The 16,010-nt window shown below is 43.3% G+C and overlaps 9 protein-coding genes across 9 annotated transcripts; 5 read left to right on the forward strand and 4 right to left on the reverse strand.

Annotated features, from left to right (window-relative positions):
- On the reverse strand, nucleotides 1–593 carry LOC122820744 (histone H3). Its single transcript, XM_044098329.1, has one exon. It carries the CDS (start codon nucleotides 582–584, stop codon nucleotides 174–176), a length of 411 nt encoding a protein of 136 aa, XP_043954264.1. The 5' UTR covers nucleotides 585–593; the 3' UTR covers nucleotides 1–173.
- Nucleotides 594–931: 338 nt separating this feature from the next.
- Nucleotides 932–1,375, forward strand: LOC122820747 (histone H2A). The gene has a single exon (XM_044098332.1). It carries the CDS (start codon nucleotides 946–948, stop codon nucleotides 1,330–1,332), a length of 387 nt encoding a protein of 128 aa, XP_043954267.1. The 5' UTR covers nucleotides 932–945; the 3' UTR covers nucleotides 1,333–1,375.
- Nucleotides 1,376–3,322: 1,947 nt separating this feature from the next.
- Nucleotides 3,323–4,089, forward strand: LOC122820740 (histone H1-like). Its single transcript, XM_044098324.1, has one exon. It carries the CDS (start codon nucleotides 3,360–3,362, stop codon nucleotides 3,984–3,986), a length of 627 nt encoding a protein of 208 aa, XP_043954259.1. The 5' UTR covers nucleotides 3,323–3,359; the 3' UTR covers nucleotides 3,987–4,089.
- Nucleotides 4,090–4,677: 588 nt separating this feature from the next.
- LOC122820752 (histone H4) lies at nucleotides 4,678–5,179 on the forward strand. Its single transcript, XM_044098337.1, has one exon. It carries the CDS (start codon nucleotides 4,819–4,821, stop codon nucleotides 5,128–5,130), a length of 312 nt encoding a protein of 103 aa, XP_043954272.1. The 5' UTR covers nucleotides 4,678–4,818; the 3' UTR covers nucleotides 5,131–5,179.
- Nucleotides 5,180–6,561: 1,382 nt separating this feature from the next.
- LOC122820751 (histone H2B 1/2-like) lies at nucleotides 6,562–7,327 on the forward strand. The gene has a single exon (XM_044098336.1). The coding sequence runs from the start codon at nucleotides 6,600–6,602 to the stop codon at nucleotides 6,972–6,974; it is 375 nt and encodes a 124-aa protein (XP_043954271.1). The 5' UTR covers nucleotides 6,562–6,599; the 3' UTR covers nucleotides 6,975–7,327.
- Nucleotides 7,328–8,284: 957 nt separating this feature from the next.
- Nucleotides 8,285–8,769, reverse strand: LOC122820746 (histone H2A). Its single transcript, XM_044098331.1, has one exon. It carries the CDS (start codon nucleotides 8,719–8,721, stop codon nucleotides 8,335–8,337), a length of 387 nt encoding a protein of 128 aa, XP_043954266.1. The 5' UTR covers nucleotides 8,722–8,769; the 3' UTR covers nucleotides 8,285–8,334.
- Nucleotides 8,770–9,073: 304 nt separating this feature from the next.
- On the forward strand, nucleotides 9,074–9,589 carry LOC122820745 (histone H3). Its single transcript, XM_044098330.1, has one exon. It carries the CDS (start codon nucleotides 9,083–9,085, stop codon nucleotides 9,491–9,493), a length of 411 nt encoding a protein of 136 aa, XP_043954265.1. The 5' UTR covers nucleotides 9,074–9,082; the 3' UTR covers nucleotides 9,494–9,589.
- Nucleotides 9,590–10,386: 797 nt separating this feature from the next.
- Nucleotides 10,387–11,633, reverse strand: LOC122820640 (secretory phospholipase A2 receptor-like). Its single transcript, XM_044098213.1, has 4 exons — nucleotides 11,384–11,633; nucleotides 10,944–11,291; nucleotides 10,746–10,834; nucleotides 10,387–10,651 (listed from the first exon to the last, which is right to left on the reverse strand). The coding sequence occupies exons 1-4, from the start codon at nucleotides 11,631–11,633 to the stop codon at nucleotides 10,553–10,555; spliced, it is 786 nt and encodes a 261-aa protein (XP_043954148.1). The 3' UTR covers nucleotides 10,387–10,552.
- A 2,186-nt stretch (nucleotides 11,634–13,819) lies between these two features.
- Nucleotides 13,820–14,246, reverse strand: LOC122820750 (histone H2B 1/2-like). Its single transcript, XM_044098334.1, has one exon. It carries the CDS (start codon nucleotides 14,235–14,237, stop codon nucleotides 13,863–13,865), a length of 375 nt encoding a protein of 124 aa, XP_043954269.1. The 5' UTR covers nucleotides 14,238–14,246; the 3' UTR covers nucleotides 13,820–13,862.
- Between the last annotated feature and the right edge of the window lie 1,764 nt (nucleotides 14,247–16,010).

Below are 16,010 nucleotides of genomic sequence, written 5' to 3' on the forward strand. Positions count from 1 at the left end.
TACACAATAATGAAGAAGCTGGTGTGGTTTTAACAAGATCAAGCGAAGAAGAAAGTCAAACATCTCAACTTATTAAAGTTAATCTCTACTATAATATACTAACAGGATCAGCTCTTAAATGAAGTTGTGTGGCTCTTAAAAGAGCCGTTGTGTGTTTGTTGGAGCTGCGGCCTCTAAGCTCTCTCTCCACGGATGCGGCGGGCCAGCTGGATGTCTTTGGGCATGATGGTGACCCTCTTGGCGTGGATGGCGCACAGGTTGGTGTCCTCGAACAGACCCACCAGGTAGGCCTCGCTGGCCTCCTGCAGAGCCATGACGGCGGAGCTCTGGAAGCGCAGGTCGGTCTTGAAGTCCTGAGCGATCTCTCGGACCAGACGCTGGAAGGGCAGCTTGCGGATCAGCAGCTCCGTCGACTTCTGGTAGCGACGGATCTCTCTCAGAGCCACAGTACCGGGCCTGTAGCGGTGAGGCTTCTTCACGCCGCCGGTAGCCGGAGCGCTCTTCCTGGCTGCCTTGGTGGCCAGCTGCTTCCTGGGGGCTTTGCCTCCGGTGGATTTACGGGCGGTCTGCTTGGTTCTGGCCATGCTTCTGCTTCTCTGATCTGGATCAGGAGAAAAATGATACAAACCGCCGAGACTCCGCCGCTCTTAAACTGAGGCTCTGGGCGTCACCCTGTGACGCTGCAGCTCCGTTCCGGATCCTGGTTGGTTAGCGGCTCCTCCTGGAGCTCAGCGCCGCCCAGAGGCGTCGCCTCCCGGCTTGATGTCCGCTGCTCATTGGAGGAAGCTGCGTTCAAAAAGTCCGCCTCTCCGTCCCACTCTGCTCGGAGCCTTCTGGTTGGTTGCCAGCATCGTCCCGCTCCTCTCCGCGGACATATAAAGCAGCTTTCAGCGACTCCTTGTTACATTTTCTCGAGTCTCGTCTTCAGAAACAAACAACAAGAAAATGAGTGGCCGCGGAAAGACCGGAGGAAAAGCCCGAGCTAAGGCCAAGACTCGCTCCTCTAGAGCCGGACTCCAGTTCCCGGTGGGCCGTGTCCACAGGCTGCTGCGCAAAGGCAACTATGCTGAGCGGGTCGGTGCCGGAGCCCCCGTCTACCTGGCCGCTGTGCTCGAGTATCTGACCGCTGAGATCCTGGAGCTGGCTGGGAACGCGGCCCGCGACAACAAGAAGACCCGCATCATCCCCCGTCACCTGCAGCTGGCCGTCCGCAACGACGAGGAGCTCAACAAGCTGCTGGGTGGAGTCACCATCGCTCAGGGTGGAGTGCTGCCCAACATCCAGGCGGTGCTGCTGCCCAAGAAGACCGAGAAGGCCGCCAAGGCTAAATAAACTTGATGCTGCTGCTCAGCAACAAACACACAACGGCTCTTTTAAGAGCCACACACTCCTTCATCATGAGAGCTTTGCTTCCAACCAAAAACACAAATAACTGTTCATATTCTAAAACTATTTTATGTTTTATTGTTGCTCATCTTAGGCCTGAAATCACAAACATTTTTTATGTCCTTTTTAAAAGCTGTGGATCTCCAGAAGACTTAATCTGCCCAACAAAACTTGACCTCCAGTTGAACATCAGCAGAACTGTTAATCACTTTTACTGTTGAACTCTAATACATCCTAATATAACATTTATTACACATTATCCTAACTTAAACTTTCAGTGGTTTGCAAAATGTCCATATTAAATTTAATCTCATAACAACTTCTAAGCATTTGAGTTGATTAGGATTTTATTTTATTGACCAACACAAATTAGTAAAGGTTTTTTTTTTTTTTTTTTTTTTTTTTTTTGCCTTTTTTTTTTTGCCATTTTTTCTCCCAAACATCTCAAACTCATTCACTTTAGAGAATGTCTGCAAATATATTTCATTAAACTTTTGCCACAGATTGTTTGGATTCAGATCTGGGCTTTGACTAGGCCATTCAAACATATTTAGTGATTGTAATATACAGGGCTGAATGTCTGGAAGTTTAACTGTGTTCCTGGCTGCCATTACAGCTTGAAGACAAAAAACACAAACAAATCGGAGAAAAAGTTCTAGAGAACTAAAGGTCAGTGGGTTTAATGAGCTGAACGTCTTCCATGTGTCTCTTTTATTTCTTTTTCTTCTAAATTCATCCTGAAGTAAACCAAAGGACAACACGAACATGAACAACATAGAATGAACAGTCAATGAGGTTGATTAGAGATTTATCTTGTGTCATGTGATTTATTTCATATGCATAAACTATGATGTTTTATTCAAGTGAATCTGGAAAAATCCAACCTGAATGGATGTGATCCTAAAAGCAAAGGAACTTTTTGAAAGGGTTTTTGGCAACAGGAGCCTCATTGGCATTTGATTAAATCCTAGCAAAGAAATAGCTATAAACAAAAAAAGTAACAAAAAAAAAAAGACAAATGATTTAATAATTAGTGTAGAATCTGTCTCATGTTTCCTTTAACATGATCTGAAGATCATTGAGAAAAATAAAATAGTTCCTGGCAGAAGAATCACAATGAACCTGAAATCTGTGTGTGTTTGGTGTTTATCATGTCTAGAAATTATTTCATGTATGAAGAAATTATGTTTTTGGAGGTTGGTGTGGAAAAACTCTTGAAACCTACAAGCCAGAAAGAACATGGAGTTGTAAGAAACTGAATGTTTTAGAAATCAATAATCATCCAGTTCTGACTGTGATAAAGTTAGAAAATGTAAATCCCTGCATAAACTCCTTAGATACAATAAAAAAAACATTTTCTGACGAAATCTGGATATTGAGGTGATTTTCAGAGCAGCTGCTGTTGAATCTTCATTTACTGCAGACAGGAAGTTTATGCCAGAGGATCAACAGTCTGCCTCTCGCAGGGATCCTGAGGCTGTGTTTACATCCGCTGAAAAATGTTCCCTCTTATCTCCACAAATCATTTCTCCGCTTCCATTTTACCCTGATTCTGTCCTCGTGTGACTTTGCTAACAGAAACATAGTTGTTACTTTTAGTATAATGTGGTTTTAGATGTTTTTGGAGGCGAAATTCGAAGAAAACTCCCCGCAAGCGGCGCAAACAGACCGAGAATCTGGCCGCTTTAAAGGCTCCTGGAACGAAGGAAAAGCTTCTCGGACATCAAACATGAGCTCAGTGTGGAGGAGAGAGACTTTTCTACCTGCTTTAGTAACATTTGTCTTGGAAGATGTTTGTTTTCGGAGTATTTTGAGGCTAAATGTCGGCGGAGAAAACACAAAGTGGAGCCGCTTTTCGAGGCGGCAGCAGAGCAGCGGGCTGAGTTGTCTCTTCACGGTTCTCGTGTGTGTTATAAGTCCCGCCTCCCGCTCTGAGCTCCACAAGTTCCGACGAACAACCCAGACCGACAGACATGGCAGAGGAAGCTCCAGCAGCCGCGCCGGCTAAGGCTCCGGCCAAAGCCCCGAAGAAGAAGTCCGCTCCCCGGCCCAAGAAGGACGGACCCAGCCTCCCTAAACTCATCGTGGCCGCCGTGGCCGAGTCCAAGGAGCGCAAGGGGATGTCCCTGGCGGCCCTCAAGAAGGTGCTGGCCGGGAAAGGAGTGGACGTGAGCAAGGCCAACAAGCGCATCAACACCGCCGTCACCAAGCTGGTCACCAAGGGGACCCTGAGCCAGACTAAGGGCACCGGGGCCTCCGGCTCCTTCAAGCTCGCCAAGGAGGAGTCCAAAGCCGCTAAACCGGCCAAGAAGGTGGTGAAGAAGAAGGCTCCCGTCAAGGCCAAGAAGCCCGCCGCTAAGAAGAGCGCAGCGGCCAAGAAACCCGCCGCAAAGAAACCCGCCGCAGCAGCAGCCAAGAAGTCCCCGAAGAAGGCTCCGGCCAAGAAAGCGGCCAAGAAGCCCGCAAAGAGCCCCAAGAAGGCCGCGGCCAAGAAACCCAAGGCCGCCGCCGCCGTCAAGAAGCCCAAGGCCGCAGCCAAGAAAAGTCCAGCAAAGAAACCTGCAGCCAAGAAGGCCGCAGCGAAGAAGACCAAGAAATAAACACCTGCTTCAGCTTCACACGCATTTCACTCACCAAAGGCTCTTTTAAGAGCCAACACTCATTCTGCTAAAGAGCTCGTCCTTTACTTTGATTTAACACATATTTTACTTCAACATTTACACTTTTACACCAATTTATACCTATATAGTTTATTAATATAGCTGCCACAGTTTATACAGTAGTTTAACAGTCATGGGACTTCCACTTCTCAAAAAGGATTCACCTCATTTGGCTGGATACCAGTATATGTGGAACACATCAACTTTCACACTTTCAATTCTCATGTAATGTCATTATGCTACATGAGTCTTTGGACTTGCTTATTACTTCACTGTGCACAAATTAATACTCGGAAAGCCAACAAAAGGCTCACACAGCGCTCACTTCCTTTCACAATGAATCAGCAAAGTCACTTGACTCGCTCACAACTGACACCCAAACTTTTAAACACCCATATCATATAGAAAATTACCTTTTGATGTTGATCATTCACAAGTTAAACGGAGTGAAAATTGTTTCACAAATCCCTCACATGATCCTCAGCTGCACAAAAGCATGAATACAAACTTCATACGACACACAGTAGAACTGCATTTATTTTTATGTTTATTTCTTTCAGACGCTGTTGATGGGAGTTTGATTCACTCAATAATTTAGTTTAATCAAAGTTAAATTATTGCTTTGAAAAGAACGTTCTCAATCTGTCAGTCTTGTAGGAGGAGCTGCTGAGCTCGGCTCCTCATAGGTCCGCAGCTCGCACATAAAAAGCGACACTCCGCAGCTCGAGCTCACATTCATCTTTGTGTTTCCACAGAAGAAGAAAACAACAAAATGAGCGGCAGAGGAAAAGGAGGCAAAGGACTCGGTAAAGGAGGCGCCAAGCGTCACCGTAAAGTTCTCCGTGATAACATCCAGGGAATCACCAAGCCCGCTATCCGCCGTCTGGCTCGCCGCGGGGGAGTCAAGCGGATCTCCGGTCTCATCTACGAGGAGACCCGCGGTGTGCTCAAGGTCTTCCTGGAGAACGTCATCCGTGACGCCGTCACCTACACCGAGCACGCCAAGAGGAAGACCGTCACCGCCATGGACGTGGTGTACGCTCTCAAGAGGCAGGGCCGCACTCTGTACGGCTTCGGAGGTTAAACCGACAACTCTGTCTGCTCACTAAAACAAAAGGCCCTTTTCAGGGCCACCCACTTATCTGTTAATGAGCTCATATTCCTGTGAAGTTTGTCATTGTAAATGTAGTAATATAAGACAAACTCTTACGCTCTAAATAAGTACAATAAAGTTGACGTTTTGTGTAAATAACATTTGCTACATTTATGATGTTTAAAGCAATTCCAAACCAGAAAAGTGTTGTATGGTACCTCGCCTTGTAAAACCCATACCGACACCTGCTGGATCTTAAAAATAACTACAATCTCGTTCATGTAATTCACTGAGTGAATTGCATCTTTATTTAAAATGTTTCTATTTTTAGATAGTGAATAAATGTCAACAAGTCATGATGTGAAAGAGTTAATGAGGATGTATGTAGACTTTTTCCTTTTTTCCCCCCCAATATTTTTGTTTAATTTAAAAAAAAAAAACGTTTTGACTTTGGATCTGTTATGTTTTTGTTTTATGCAACTTCAGCAGTACAATATATGTAGAATATCTATATATCATTTCCTTAGTGTTAAGGAAATGGCTAATAAATGCAAAGTATCAATAATATTTATACATTTGCCGTGTTGGTAGATGACATTGTAAAACCATGGTGAGCTATTTAAGTAGAAATATATCAAAGTTATCTGAATACATAACAGTGTCCTTCTGGATATATGATTCTGTCTCTTTCCTCTTAGAGAGGATACATAATGAGAAGATAAAAGCTGAAGTCCTGCTACAATCTTTACTTAATTTGGCATCACCATTAAGGTGGGCCCAGCACAGTACTCTGTTTCTGTTTCACTTGTAACATTTGATAATTTTTTTTAATACTCAACCAAATATCTATTTCTCAAGGTAATGACACTGAGGGGTTTTTGTCTGGTTCCAGAATTGGTAAACGGACTTGTGTGTTGCACAGATGGAGCACTAACAACAGTATGTTCATATGAAAGAGTCACTGTTGTCATACAAGAAAACACAAGGCAAGACTTCGTTCTTGCTTTGCTACAAGTTCAGGTTTACACTGTCACAACGTAGAAAACTTGCCAAAGGATGTTGAAAACAAATGATTGCAAGTTCCTGACAATGAATGTAATTTAAGCATGACTAGAGTGAATTTGTACTATTTGAACTTTTATATTTCTGTCTGGAGAAACCAAAACACGTCTGTCATCAAAAGAATGAAGTGTTCATATATCTAGGATCAGGATTAAATTATCTAAAAGCAGTGATGACACGTTTAATTCCGTTTCCCTTTTAGCAGGAGATTTCCCGCCTTTCTTTCTCGATCTATTGTCCGACTGCGCGCAACGTTTGAAAAGCCACGTGGTTTCACTTCAAGCGCCTCATCCAATCACAGCCAGGAGACGCTGCAGCTCAATTTCCATACAGCGTGTATAATAACAGCTGTTCCCTCTTCTGCAGCTCATTCGTCGCTGTGAGTTTTCAGAGACAACATGCCCGAACCCGCCAAATCCGCGCCCAAGAAGGGCTCCAAGAAAGCGGTCACGAAGACCGCCGGCAAAGGAGGCAAGAAGAAGAGAAGGACCAGGAAGGAGAGCTACGCCATCTACGTCTACAAAGTGCTCAAGCAGGTCCACCCCGATACCGGAATCTCCTCCAAGGCCATGAGCATCATGAACTCCTTCGTCAACGACATCTTTGAGCGCATCGCGTCCGAGGCTTCCCGTCTGGCTCATTACAACAAGCGCTCCACCATCACCTCCAGGGAGATCCAGACCGCAGTGCGCCTCCTGCTGCCCGGTGAGCTGGCCAAGCACGCCGTGTCTGAGGGAACCAAGGCGGTCACCAAGTACACCAGCTCCAAGTAAAAAGCTCTGCTGTTGTCACACCAACCCAACGGCTCTTTTAAGAGCCGCTCACTACATCTGGAGAGCTTTGGTCATGATGATCTGCCTCTTGATAAATCATTTCTGCAATTCAGAGCTATTTAAATTGTTTTCTAATAATATAATTTAAAGATCAGAGAAAAACTGAAATCAAGGTGAAACATTTCACAAATGGCTAATCTACACATTTCATGAATTGGCCGACATGATAATACTAAGGTAAAATCCTATGTATTTGACTATCACTGAAAAGTGTCCAGAGGTCCAATAGATTTCAGCTTTTGTTGCTAATCAGATTCTCCTGGTTATATAACAACCATTTTTTTCTGTTGCTACTCATCATTGCATATGCCCAGTAATAAATGTAACGGCACATTCTTTCCACTGTACAGAGGCTATAGTTAAAGCAGCTGTCCAAAATGAAATTAATAAAGACTGCCATTGTCAGAAAAATAGAAATCAAAAGTTTTTAAATCGTGTTTAAAATGTCCATAATGAACTGTTAGAGAACATCTGGTGGAAGATTAAATTACTATGGGTCTGATTTCTTTGAAGTACTGTTAATTTGTTAAAACATAAAAATGTATTACACCAACACGAGAATTTCTGCTTTCATAACGAAATACATAAAAGGAAGGAAATAACACTGAAAGCACACCTTATCAAACCTTATCATGAAGCATTCCTATTAGCCAATATCGAATATGGGAAGAGAATTCATTTAGAGCCGTTTGGGAGCCGAACGAACCGGATCTCTGAAAAGCCGAAATTCCCATCAGTACTAAGCAGTTTGACTTTCCATTGTTAATTACTTTAAGATAAAACCGTTGAGCAAAGTGATGTACACCCAAAACCGATCAGAACAAACAAAAATGTGATAAAGAAGGATTTTATGCTCTCATGATGAAGGAGTGTGTGGCTCTTAAAAGAGCCGTTGTGTCCTAATCAAATCAAATGTTTAGAAGTGGTTATGATGAGATTAAATTTAATATGAAGGACATTTTGCAAACCACTGAAAGTTTAAATTAGGATAATGTGTAATAAATGTTATATTAGGATGTATTAGAGTTCAACAGTAAAAGTGATTAACAGTTCTGCTGATGTTCAACTAGAGGTCAAGTTTTGTTGGGCAGATTAAATCTTCTGGAGATCCACAGCTTTTAAAGGACATAAAAAGTGTCTCTGATTTCAGGTCTAAAATGAGCAACAATAAAACCTAAAAATAGTTTAGAATATGAACAGTTATTTGTGTTTTTGGTTGGAAGCAAAGCTCTCATGATGAAGGAGTGTGTGGCTCTTAAAAGAGCCGTTGTGTGTTTGTTGCTGAGCAGCAGCATCAGGTTTATTTAGCCTTGGCGGCCTTCTCGGTCTTCTTGGGCAGCAGCACCGCCTGGATGTTGGGCAGCACTCCACCCTGAGCGATGGTGACTCCACCCAGCAGCTTGTTGAGCTCCTCGTCGTTGCGGACGGCCAGCTGCAGGTGACGGGGGATGATGCGGGTCTTCTTGTTGTCGCGGGCCGCGTTCCCAGCCAGCTCCAGGATCTCAGCGGTCAGATACTCGAGCACAGCGGCCAGGTAGACGGGGGCTCCGGCACCGACCCGCTCAGCATAGTTGCCTTTGCGCAGCAGCCTGTGGACACGGCCCACCGGGAACTGGAGTCCGGCTCTAGAGGAGCGGGTCTTGGCCTTAGCTCGGGCTTTTCCTCCGGTCTTTCCGCGGCCACTCATTTTCTTGTTGTTTGTTTCTGGAGACGAGACTCGAGAAAATGTAACAAGGAGTCGCTGAAAGCTGCTTTATATGTCCGCGGAGAGGAGCGGGACGATGCTGGCAACCAACCAGAAGGCTCCGAGCAGAGCGGGACGGAGAGGCGGACTTTTGAAAAGCAGCTTCCTCCAATGAGCAGCGGACATTAAGCCGGGAGGCGACGCCTCTGGGCGGCGCTGAGCTCCAGGAGGAGCCGCTAACCAACCAGGATCCGGAGCGGAGCTGCAGCGTCACAGGGTGACGCCCAGAGCCTCAGTTTAAGAGCGGCGAAGTCTCGGCGCTTTGTATCATTTTTCTCCTGATCCAGATCAGAGAAGCAGAAGCATGGCCAGAACCAAGCAGACCGCCCGTAAATCCACCGGAGGCAAAGCCCCCAGGAAGCAGCTGGCCACCAAGGCAGCCAGGAAGAGCGCTCCGGCTACCGGCGGCGTGAAGAAGCCTCACCGCTACAGGCCCGGTACTGTGGCTCTGAGAGAGATCCGTCGCTACCAGAAGTCGACGGAGCTGCTGATCCGCAAGCTGCCCTTCCAGCGTCTGGTCCGAGAGATCGCTCAGGACTTCAAGACCGACCTGCGCTTCCAGAGCTCCGCCGTCATGGCTCTGCAGGAGGCCAGCGAGGCCTACCTGGTGGGTCTGTTCGAGGACACTAATCTGTGCGCCATCCACGCCAAGAGGGTCACCATCATGCCCAAAGACATCCAGCTGGCCCGCCGCATCCGTGGAGAGAGAGCTTAGAGGCCGCAGCTCCAACAAACACACAACGGCTCTTTTAAGAGCCACACACACTTTCGTTTAAGAGCTGATCCTGTTGTTGACTTTTACTTTCCTGCTTTGTACAGACAAATCTTAGGAATTTTTTTCTGTTCATACAAGTTTAAAAGTAGTTTTTTTTTTTCCCTAAATAAAATAAGCAGTTTTATCCCATACCACCACTGTTCATAAAAACAGAATGTCCATCCATAGCTTCATGCCTGAATCTGATTTTTATGTCCTGCAGCATGTTTGTAGATATAAGTAACATTCATTCATGAGGAAATGTCACTTGAGTTTATATTTTTACCCTCCTCCGTCATTTAATGTTCCCCAGAATCTTAATTTTGTAGTTTTACTCTAAACTAGGTTTAGTATCACTAAATACTAAACAAGTGAATATGTCCATGCAGTTTAACTTAAATAATTAAATACAATTCAATTTCTTCTTTTATATATAAAAAAGGTACCTATTGTGCTGCTCCATCAGACCTTAGTGACCAGACACATTTTAATCTGTTTTGGATCCACGGCTGCTGTAGTACAACAGAACTCAAACAGAATAATACATTTTCCTCTCTGTCTTTTTCCTCCAGTGACACATCACATTAGAGTTTTGTGACTAAATAAGTTTAATATTAATATTCACACGTAGAATAAAAGTTTGACAGAAGTCAGTCACGTTTTGACCAATCCACTGGATCGGATAAAACGAAGCTCAGATTAGTTCGAAGCAGCAAAGCAAACCTTTGATTGTAATCATTTATCTTTGGTGACGAGTTTCTTGCCTCCACCCGTCAATCTTTACCTACTTCTATAAATTCTACATCAGATTCAAGTCAAGACTGTGATCCCAAATTTTTAAAAATTATCTCCAGTAAAAGCTGAACAGAATTCTAAAGTTAATCTTTCACTATTACAAAATTATTACAGAAAAAAAATTACAGATTGATATTGTTTCAGATTATATGATTACATTTGAACTGCCAGTGACCAGAGGTACAACCAGATTTATATCAGCCATTCCAAATTGAGATTAGTAACTCAGAGTTCGGTCTTCTTCTTAAAGACGTCTCCATCAGGCTGCTCTCTCCATTTCACGGTGGTTCCACTCGTTCCATTCTCATTCAGTCTGTCCTGCAGCTGGTGGGGGTAGTATGGGTTTGGGGGATGGTTGAATAGATTGATTAGTGTTCAAAAGGATTGTCTTTTTTAATGTTTTATTTTAGAACTTTACCTTTTTCAGGATGTTTGCCCTCACAAGCGGATCGTTCAGATTGACAGAGTCCTCAGTCTTCACTCTCAGCTTCACAAGCCGTTTCATTTCTACGTTTTAAACAAGATAAGAGAGAAAGAAAAATAAAGCTACACTTAAAACTGCAGCTCATGTTGTCCTACATGCACATCAATAAGGGAACAGCATTTGAACACTCGCCTGGGAGGCTGTGGCAAACAAATGAACTTTTTGTTTCACATGAACGAAACCTCCATTGCCCTGAACTCCATGTTACACCACAAATGACTCTGTTGGAGCCTATCATGTTGAAAACTGGTGCCCAGTTGCTGTAGACAAATCTGCTCCCATCAGACCAGTGAAAGTTTGGATCTCTAAACAGACCAGTCCATGCTGTGGCCCCACTAGGCACCAAACTCCGAGCTCTCTGGTTTTCCGTGTCGTTCCTGATGGTAGCCAGGTCTCTGAAGTTCTGCCTGCAGTACGTCTGAGCATCGGACCAGGATCTGGGTTCATTGACCAGAACATATTCAGGATTCTCCTGTGTGCCTGCAGTAGAGAATGAAAACGAGCAGCATTTGTACATTTTATGATGAAGTCTTTGTTAATCCTCAAATGTAGCAGTAGTTGTATCTCATTACCGTTGTAGCAGATAAATGGGTATGAGATGCTGCAGGAATCATCCCAACATTTTCCAATTTGACCAATTGTCACACAGAACTGATAGGCATAATAAAAATCTGGTTCATGGTCAGAGGTTTCCCAGTCTCTGTATTCAGCCCCGTTCCCAGTGAAACCATCAGACCACCTCCAGTCGATCTCACTGTACAAACCGATCCAGACCTCCGATGTGTGACCAGCAGATGACAACGTATCCAAAACTTGATTCATTTCTGTGTGACTCTGGATGGTGGCCAGGTCTGTGTGTTTCTGTCTGCAGTAGGCCTGAGCTTCGCTCCAGGTGAAAGATCCACTGACAAAGTGATACTGACGCTGGTCGCATGTGGAGAGGATGAACCTCTCTGTTAGGGATAAAACACAAACTTTCCTCATAATCTCTCAAGGTCTTATTCCACCAATGTGACTTTTTCACGGCATTAAAGTAATTTAAAGTAATGATAGTACACAAAAAATTCATTCACCTACCTGAGAGAAAGAAGACCAGCAAGATCTTCCACATCGTCAAGCTGCTCTCTAGAGAGCCGGGGGAAAACTCTGCTTGTGTTGCAAACAAACAAAAAAAGCAAACATTTCTGACGTGTTCGGTGTGTCTGAATACAGACATGCAACGCTGTTAGACGAACATGTAAATGTTTCCACAGGGGCCTTTGTTCAGCTTTCCAGTTATTTAGTTTATGACATGAAGCCTAAGCAAATTATATTTAATGATTAATCTTAAGTAATCATAAGTCTCTGCAGAGAGGAGGCCGTCACACGCAGCACCTACCAGCTGCTGGATGGAGGATAGAAGGAGAAAAATCACCAATATGTTCATTTTATCTCTCTGTGTGTGACAGATCCCAGAACTTCAATGCATGCTGCAGATTTTCCTACATTCCCCCCCCGACTGTTTTTTCTGGAAGACTTTTACAGCCAACATAACCATAATCTCCTGAGCTTGTTTCTGTAGTGTGGCCACCGAGTTTCTATGCAGTAGCCATATAAACTTCATCTCCGTCCCCCAGGCTGTCTCCTGAAGGAACATAATATACTCACATTATCACCCGAGTAGCTACTCTATTGTGAAACAACTTAAGCACATTTGCAGCATTTTAACCTTCTGCCTACTTGCATTGTTTGTGTTCACAAACTTGGCCAGTAGAGTCGGATTGTATTCTGATTCTAATAGGGCTATAAAGTTAGGAATGGTGCAGTCCTATCTTCTATTCAGCTCAGCGTTTGGGTCTTTGTTGTCCCTGACGACGTCATGTGAGGTGATTTGGTCTCCTTTCTCAAAGTGCGAACTGCTGAAAAACATCTTGAAGAGGCAACAAAAGGAGTCCAGTTTGCCTTGAGCATTTAGGAAAGCCTAAAAATGTTTGGTTTTTCCTAATTGTTTTTCTTTGTATCTGAACAATATTCGTTTCAGAGAACATGCTTTTAAAACACCTTATTACATGTTTCACTTTGCTGGCTGTGCAGACAACAGTAAAATATTTTTTCATTTTTTATTTTTGTGAAGGATTCAAATCAAAATGACCAATTCACGTAATCTCTAAACTCCTTACTGAAATAAATTTCCAGTGTTTGCTTACTCACTCTAGTGGTTTACTTTGTTTTCTTTTAACCCCTAAAATAAAAAGATTAGAATATTAAATCCACAGTTGAAAAATTAAGTTCTAAAATAAAAAGTGAAACATTTTTCCATCCAACGTAGCGCTTCTTATAACGTCTGTATAATTCCACAGAATAAGATTTTGTCAGTTCTAGCGATTAAAAAGGTTCCTGGCATGTTCTGGCACTAATTGATCCTTGAATTAAGTTATTTACTTATTTATTTTACTTTCAGTTTTACATTCATAATGCGTTTAAAATGGAGGTGCTGCACTTTTAGCTTCAGCCATCTTGCAGGAGAATCTGATCGCTCCGCTCTCTGGGCCTTTCTGAACTTCTTCACTCACCCATGCAGGTTTTGTTCTTGTCCACATTTCTCTGTGCTCAGATTGTAGCAAATAGAAAAGACAGGATTTGAAAAGCAACGTTCACATTCTGACAAAAATCAACTTCACATGCTGGATTCGTACAGATTAGAAAACTGTGATCATGAGAAACAGGGATTTATATGTAGGGCTTTAGTGTCAAGAAGTCACTTGCATGTCTGAGAATCACCTAAAATAAAATCAATGTACTATTGGGTGGCTTTTGAAATGCTTCACGTGTATGTATGCCACTGACTTTCATTCAACAAGTTGATAGCAATGGCAACATAAGCAGTTTTGTTTGCACTTTCACTTTGTAGATCAGATGTAGCATCCCAGTTCAGTAAAGATAAAAGCCATCACAGGATACACATTTCATTTTAATAACTTTAAATTTCACAGCACATGAATCAGAGCTCTCCAGATGTAGTGAGTGGCTCTTAAAAGAGCCGTTGGGTTGGTGTGTCAACAGCAGAGCTGTTTACTTGGAGCTGGTGTACTTGGTGACCGCCTTGGTTCCCTCAGACACGGCGTGCTTGGCCAGCTCACCGGGCAGCAGGAGGCGCACGGCGGTCTGGATCTCCCTGGAGGTGATGGTGGAGCGCTTGTTGTAATGAGCCAGACGGGAAGCCTCGGACGCGATGCGCTCAAAGATGTCGTTGACGAAGGAGTTCATGATGCTCATGGCCTTGGAGGAGATCCCGGTATCGGGGTGGACCTGCTTGAGCACTTTGTAGACATAGATGGCGTAGCTCTCCTTCCTGGTCCTTCTCTTCTTCTTGCCTCCTTTGCCGGCGGTCTTGGTGACGGCTTTCTTGGAGCCCTTCTTGGGCGCGGATTTGGCGGGTTCGGGCATGTTGTCTCTGAAAACTCACAGCGACGAATGAGCTGCAGAAGAGGGAACAGCTGTTATTATACAAGCTGTATGGAAATTGAGCTGCAGCGTCTCCTGGCTGTGATTGGATGAGGCGCTTGAAGTGAAACCACGTGGCTTTTCAAACGTTGTGCGCAGTCGGACAATAGATCGAGAAAGAAAGGCGGGACGCTAAGCAAAAACAGAACTTTACAAGGAAACTCACACTAGACTTTACATCTGATTTCGTACATTTACTACCCACAACAGGATTTCTCGCTGCTTGTATTATTATTATTATTATTATTATTATTATTATTATTATTATTATTATTATTATTATTATTATTATTATTATTATTATTATTATTATTATTTAATAAAGCTATTTTATATTAATACCTTAGACGACATCTTTTAAGGATTCAGTATTTCTTCGTCGTGGTTTTTAAAACCATCACCACGTCCTGACAGTTGAGTACGAGAGAAGATGATCCACCGCCAGCAGACGCTCCTCTGGCTCCTCCTAGTGGTGCTGCCGCGATTTGCAGAAATGCGCTGCTGCCGGTCAGAAACAACCAAGCAGAGTTGTGTGAATTTATTTATTTATTTATTTATTAATTTATTTATTTAATGTCTGAGCAAAAGTTAAATGGTTGTTTTAAAACCAAATATGATGATGATGATGATGATGATGATGATGATGATGATGATGATGATGATGATGATGATGATGATGATGATGATGATGATGATGATGATGATGATGACATTGTCGCATATTGTATCCCCAGGCAAACCTTTTGGGGAGGACATTTCATATGTGCACAGAAGAGGTAAAAATAAATCTGTTCAAAGTTTGTTGAACAGTGTACAGCCTGTTTGTGGTGCACATTTAAAAAAGCCACTATACAGAAGCTTAGGGTCACTGCCTCTCAGTAGTTATTACTTGCTCCTTTTAAGGACGTAAAATGCTCTAAATTGCCAAATGAATCTGATGGAGCAGCTCAGGTCCGCTGGTTCTCACCTATCAAACATGAACGTCTTTGCAGTGCGACTGCAGCTTTTATCAAGATAAAGTCGGTCGGGACACGTTTTTAGAAATGTGGACGTGATCAAATGTGACAGTTGAGACAAAATTCAGGAAAAAAAACAAACAACAAAAAAAAACCCCAGAGTCCTGTGTGTCGGAAGTGAAATTAATCTGTACGGCATCATGAGAACCGCCGCATCCACCGGTTCCCGGTGGGAGGAGAGAGCCGATTTATTACTGAAGACAAACAAATGTGACGAAGGAACAGAACGGAGACATCGCAGCCGGGCCTCAGCATGGGTGATCTGTTGGTGCTGCTGGCGTTGCTGTGGACATCAGGTAGGTCAAATCAGCTCAGAGTTGATTGAAGAATTATGCAAACTGCTGAAAAACTCCTGCTTCACAAAGTCTGAGAAGGTATACGTTTTTAAATTAAAAATAAATGGACTAGGACTCCATTTGCAGTAAATTGAAGGGTTCTGTGTATGAAGATCATAACTGCCAGGAGAAACGTTGGTCAGTTGCAACAAAAGACCAATTAATCAATTTAGAGGAAAGACCAGAGGGAGTGAAGTCTGTGCAGCAAAAACTGTTTTCATTTGTGCTGCTATTGTTTTCAAGATATTAAGAAATGTTTCCAGAGTTCATTGATGATCAACCAGCTTCATTCAAATCAGACAACATATATATATTTATATATATTTTTTCTTTTTATTAAATCGATAATATTTAGAATAAAAACA

The sequence above is a fragment of the Gambusia affinis genome, linkage group LG18 (genome assembly GCF_019740435.1).
Source record: "Gambusia affinis linkage group LG18, SWU_Gaff_1.0, whole genome shotgun sequence".
NCBI lineage: Eukaryota > Metazoa > Chordata > Actinopteri > Cyprinodontiformes > Poeciliidae > Gambusia > Gambusia affinis.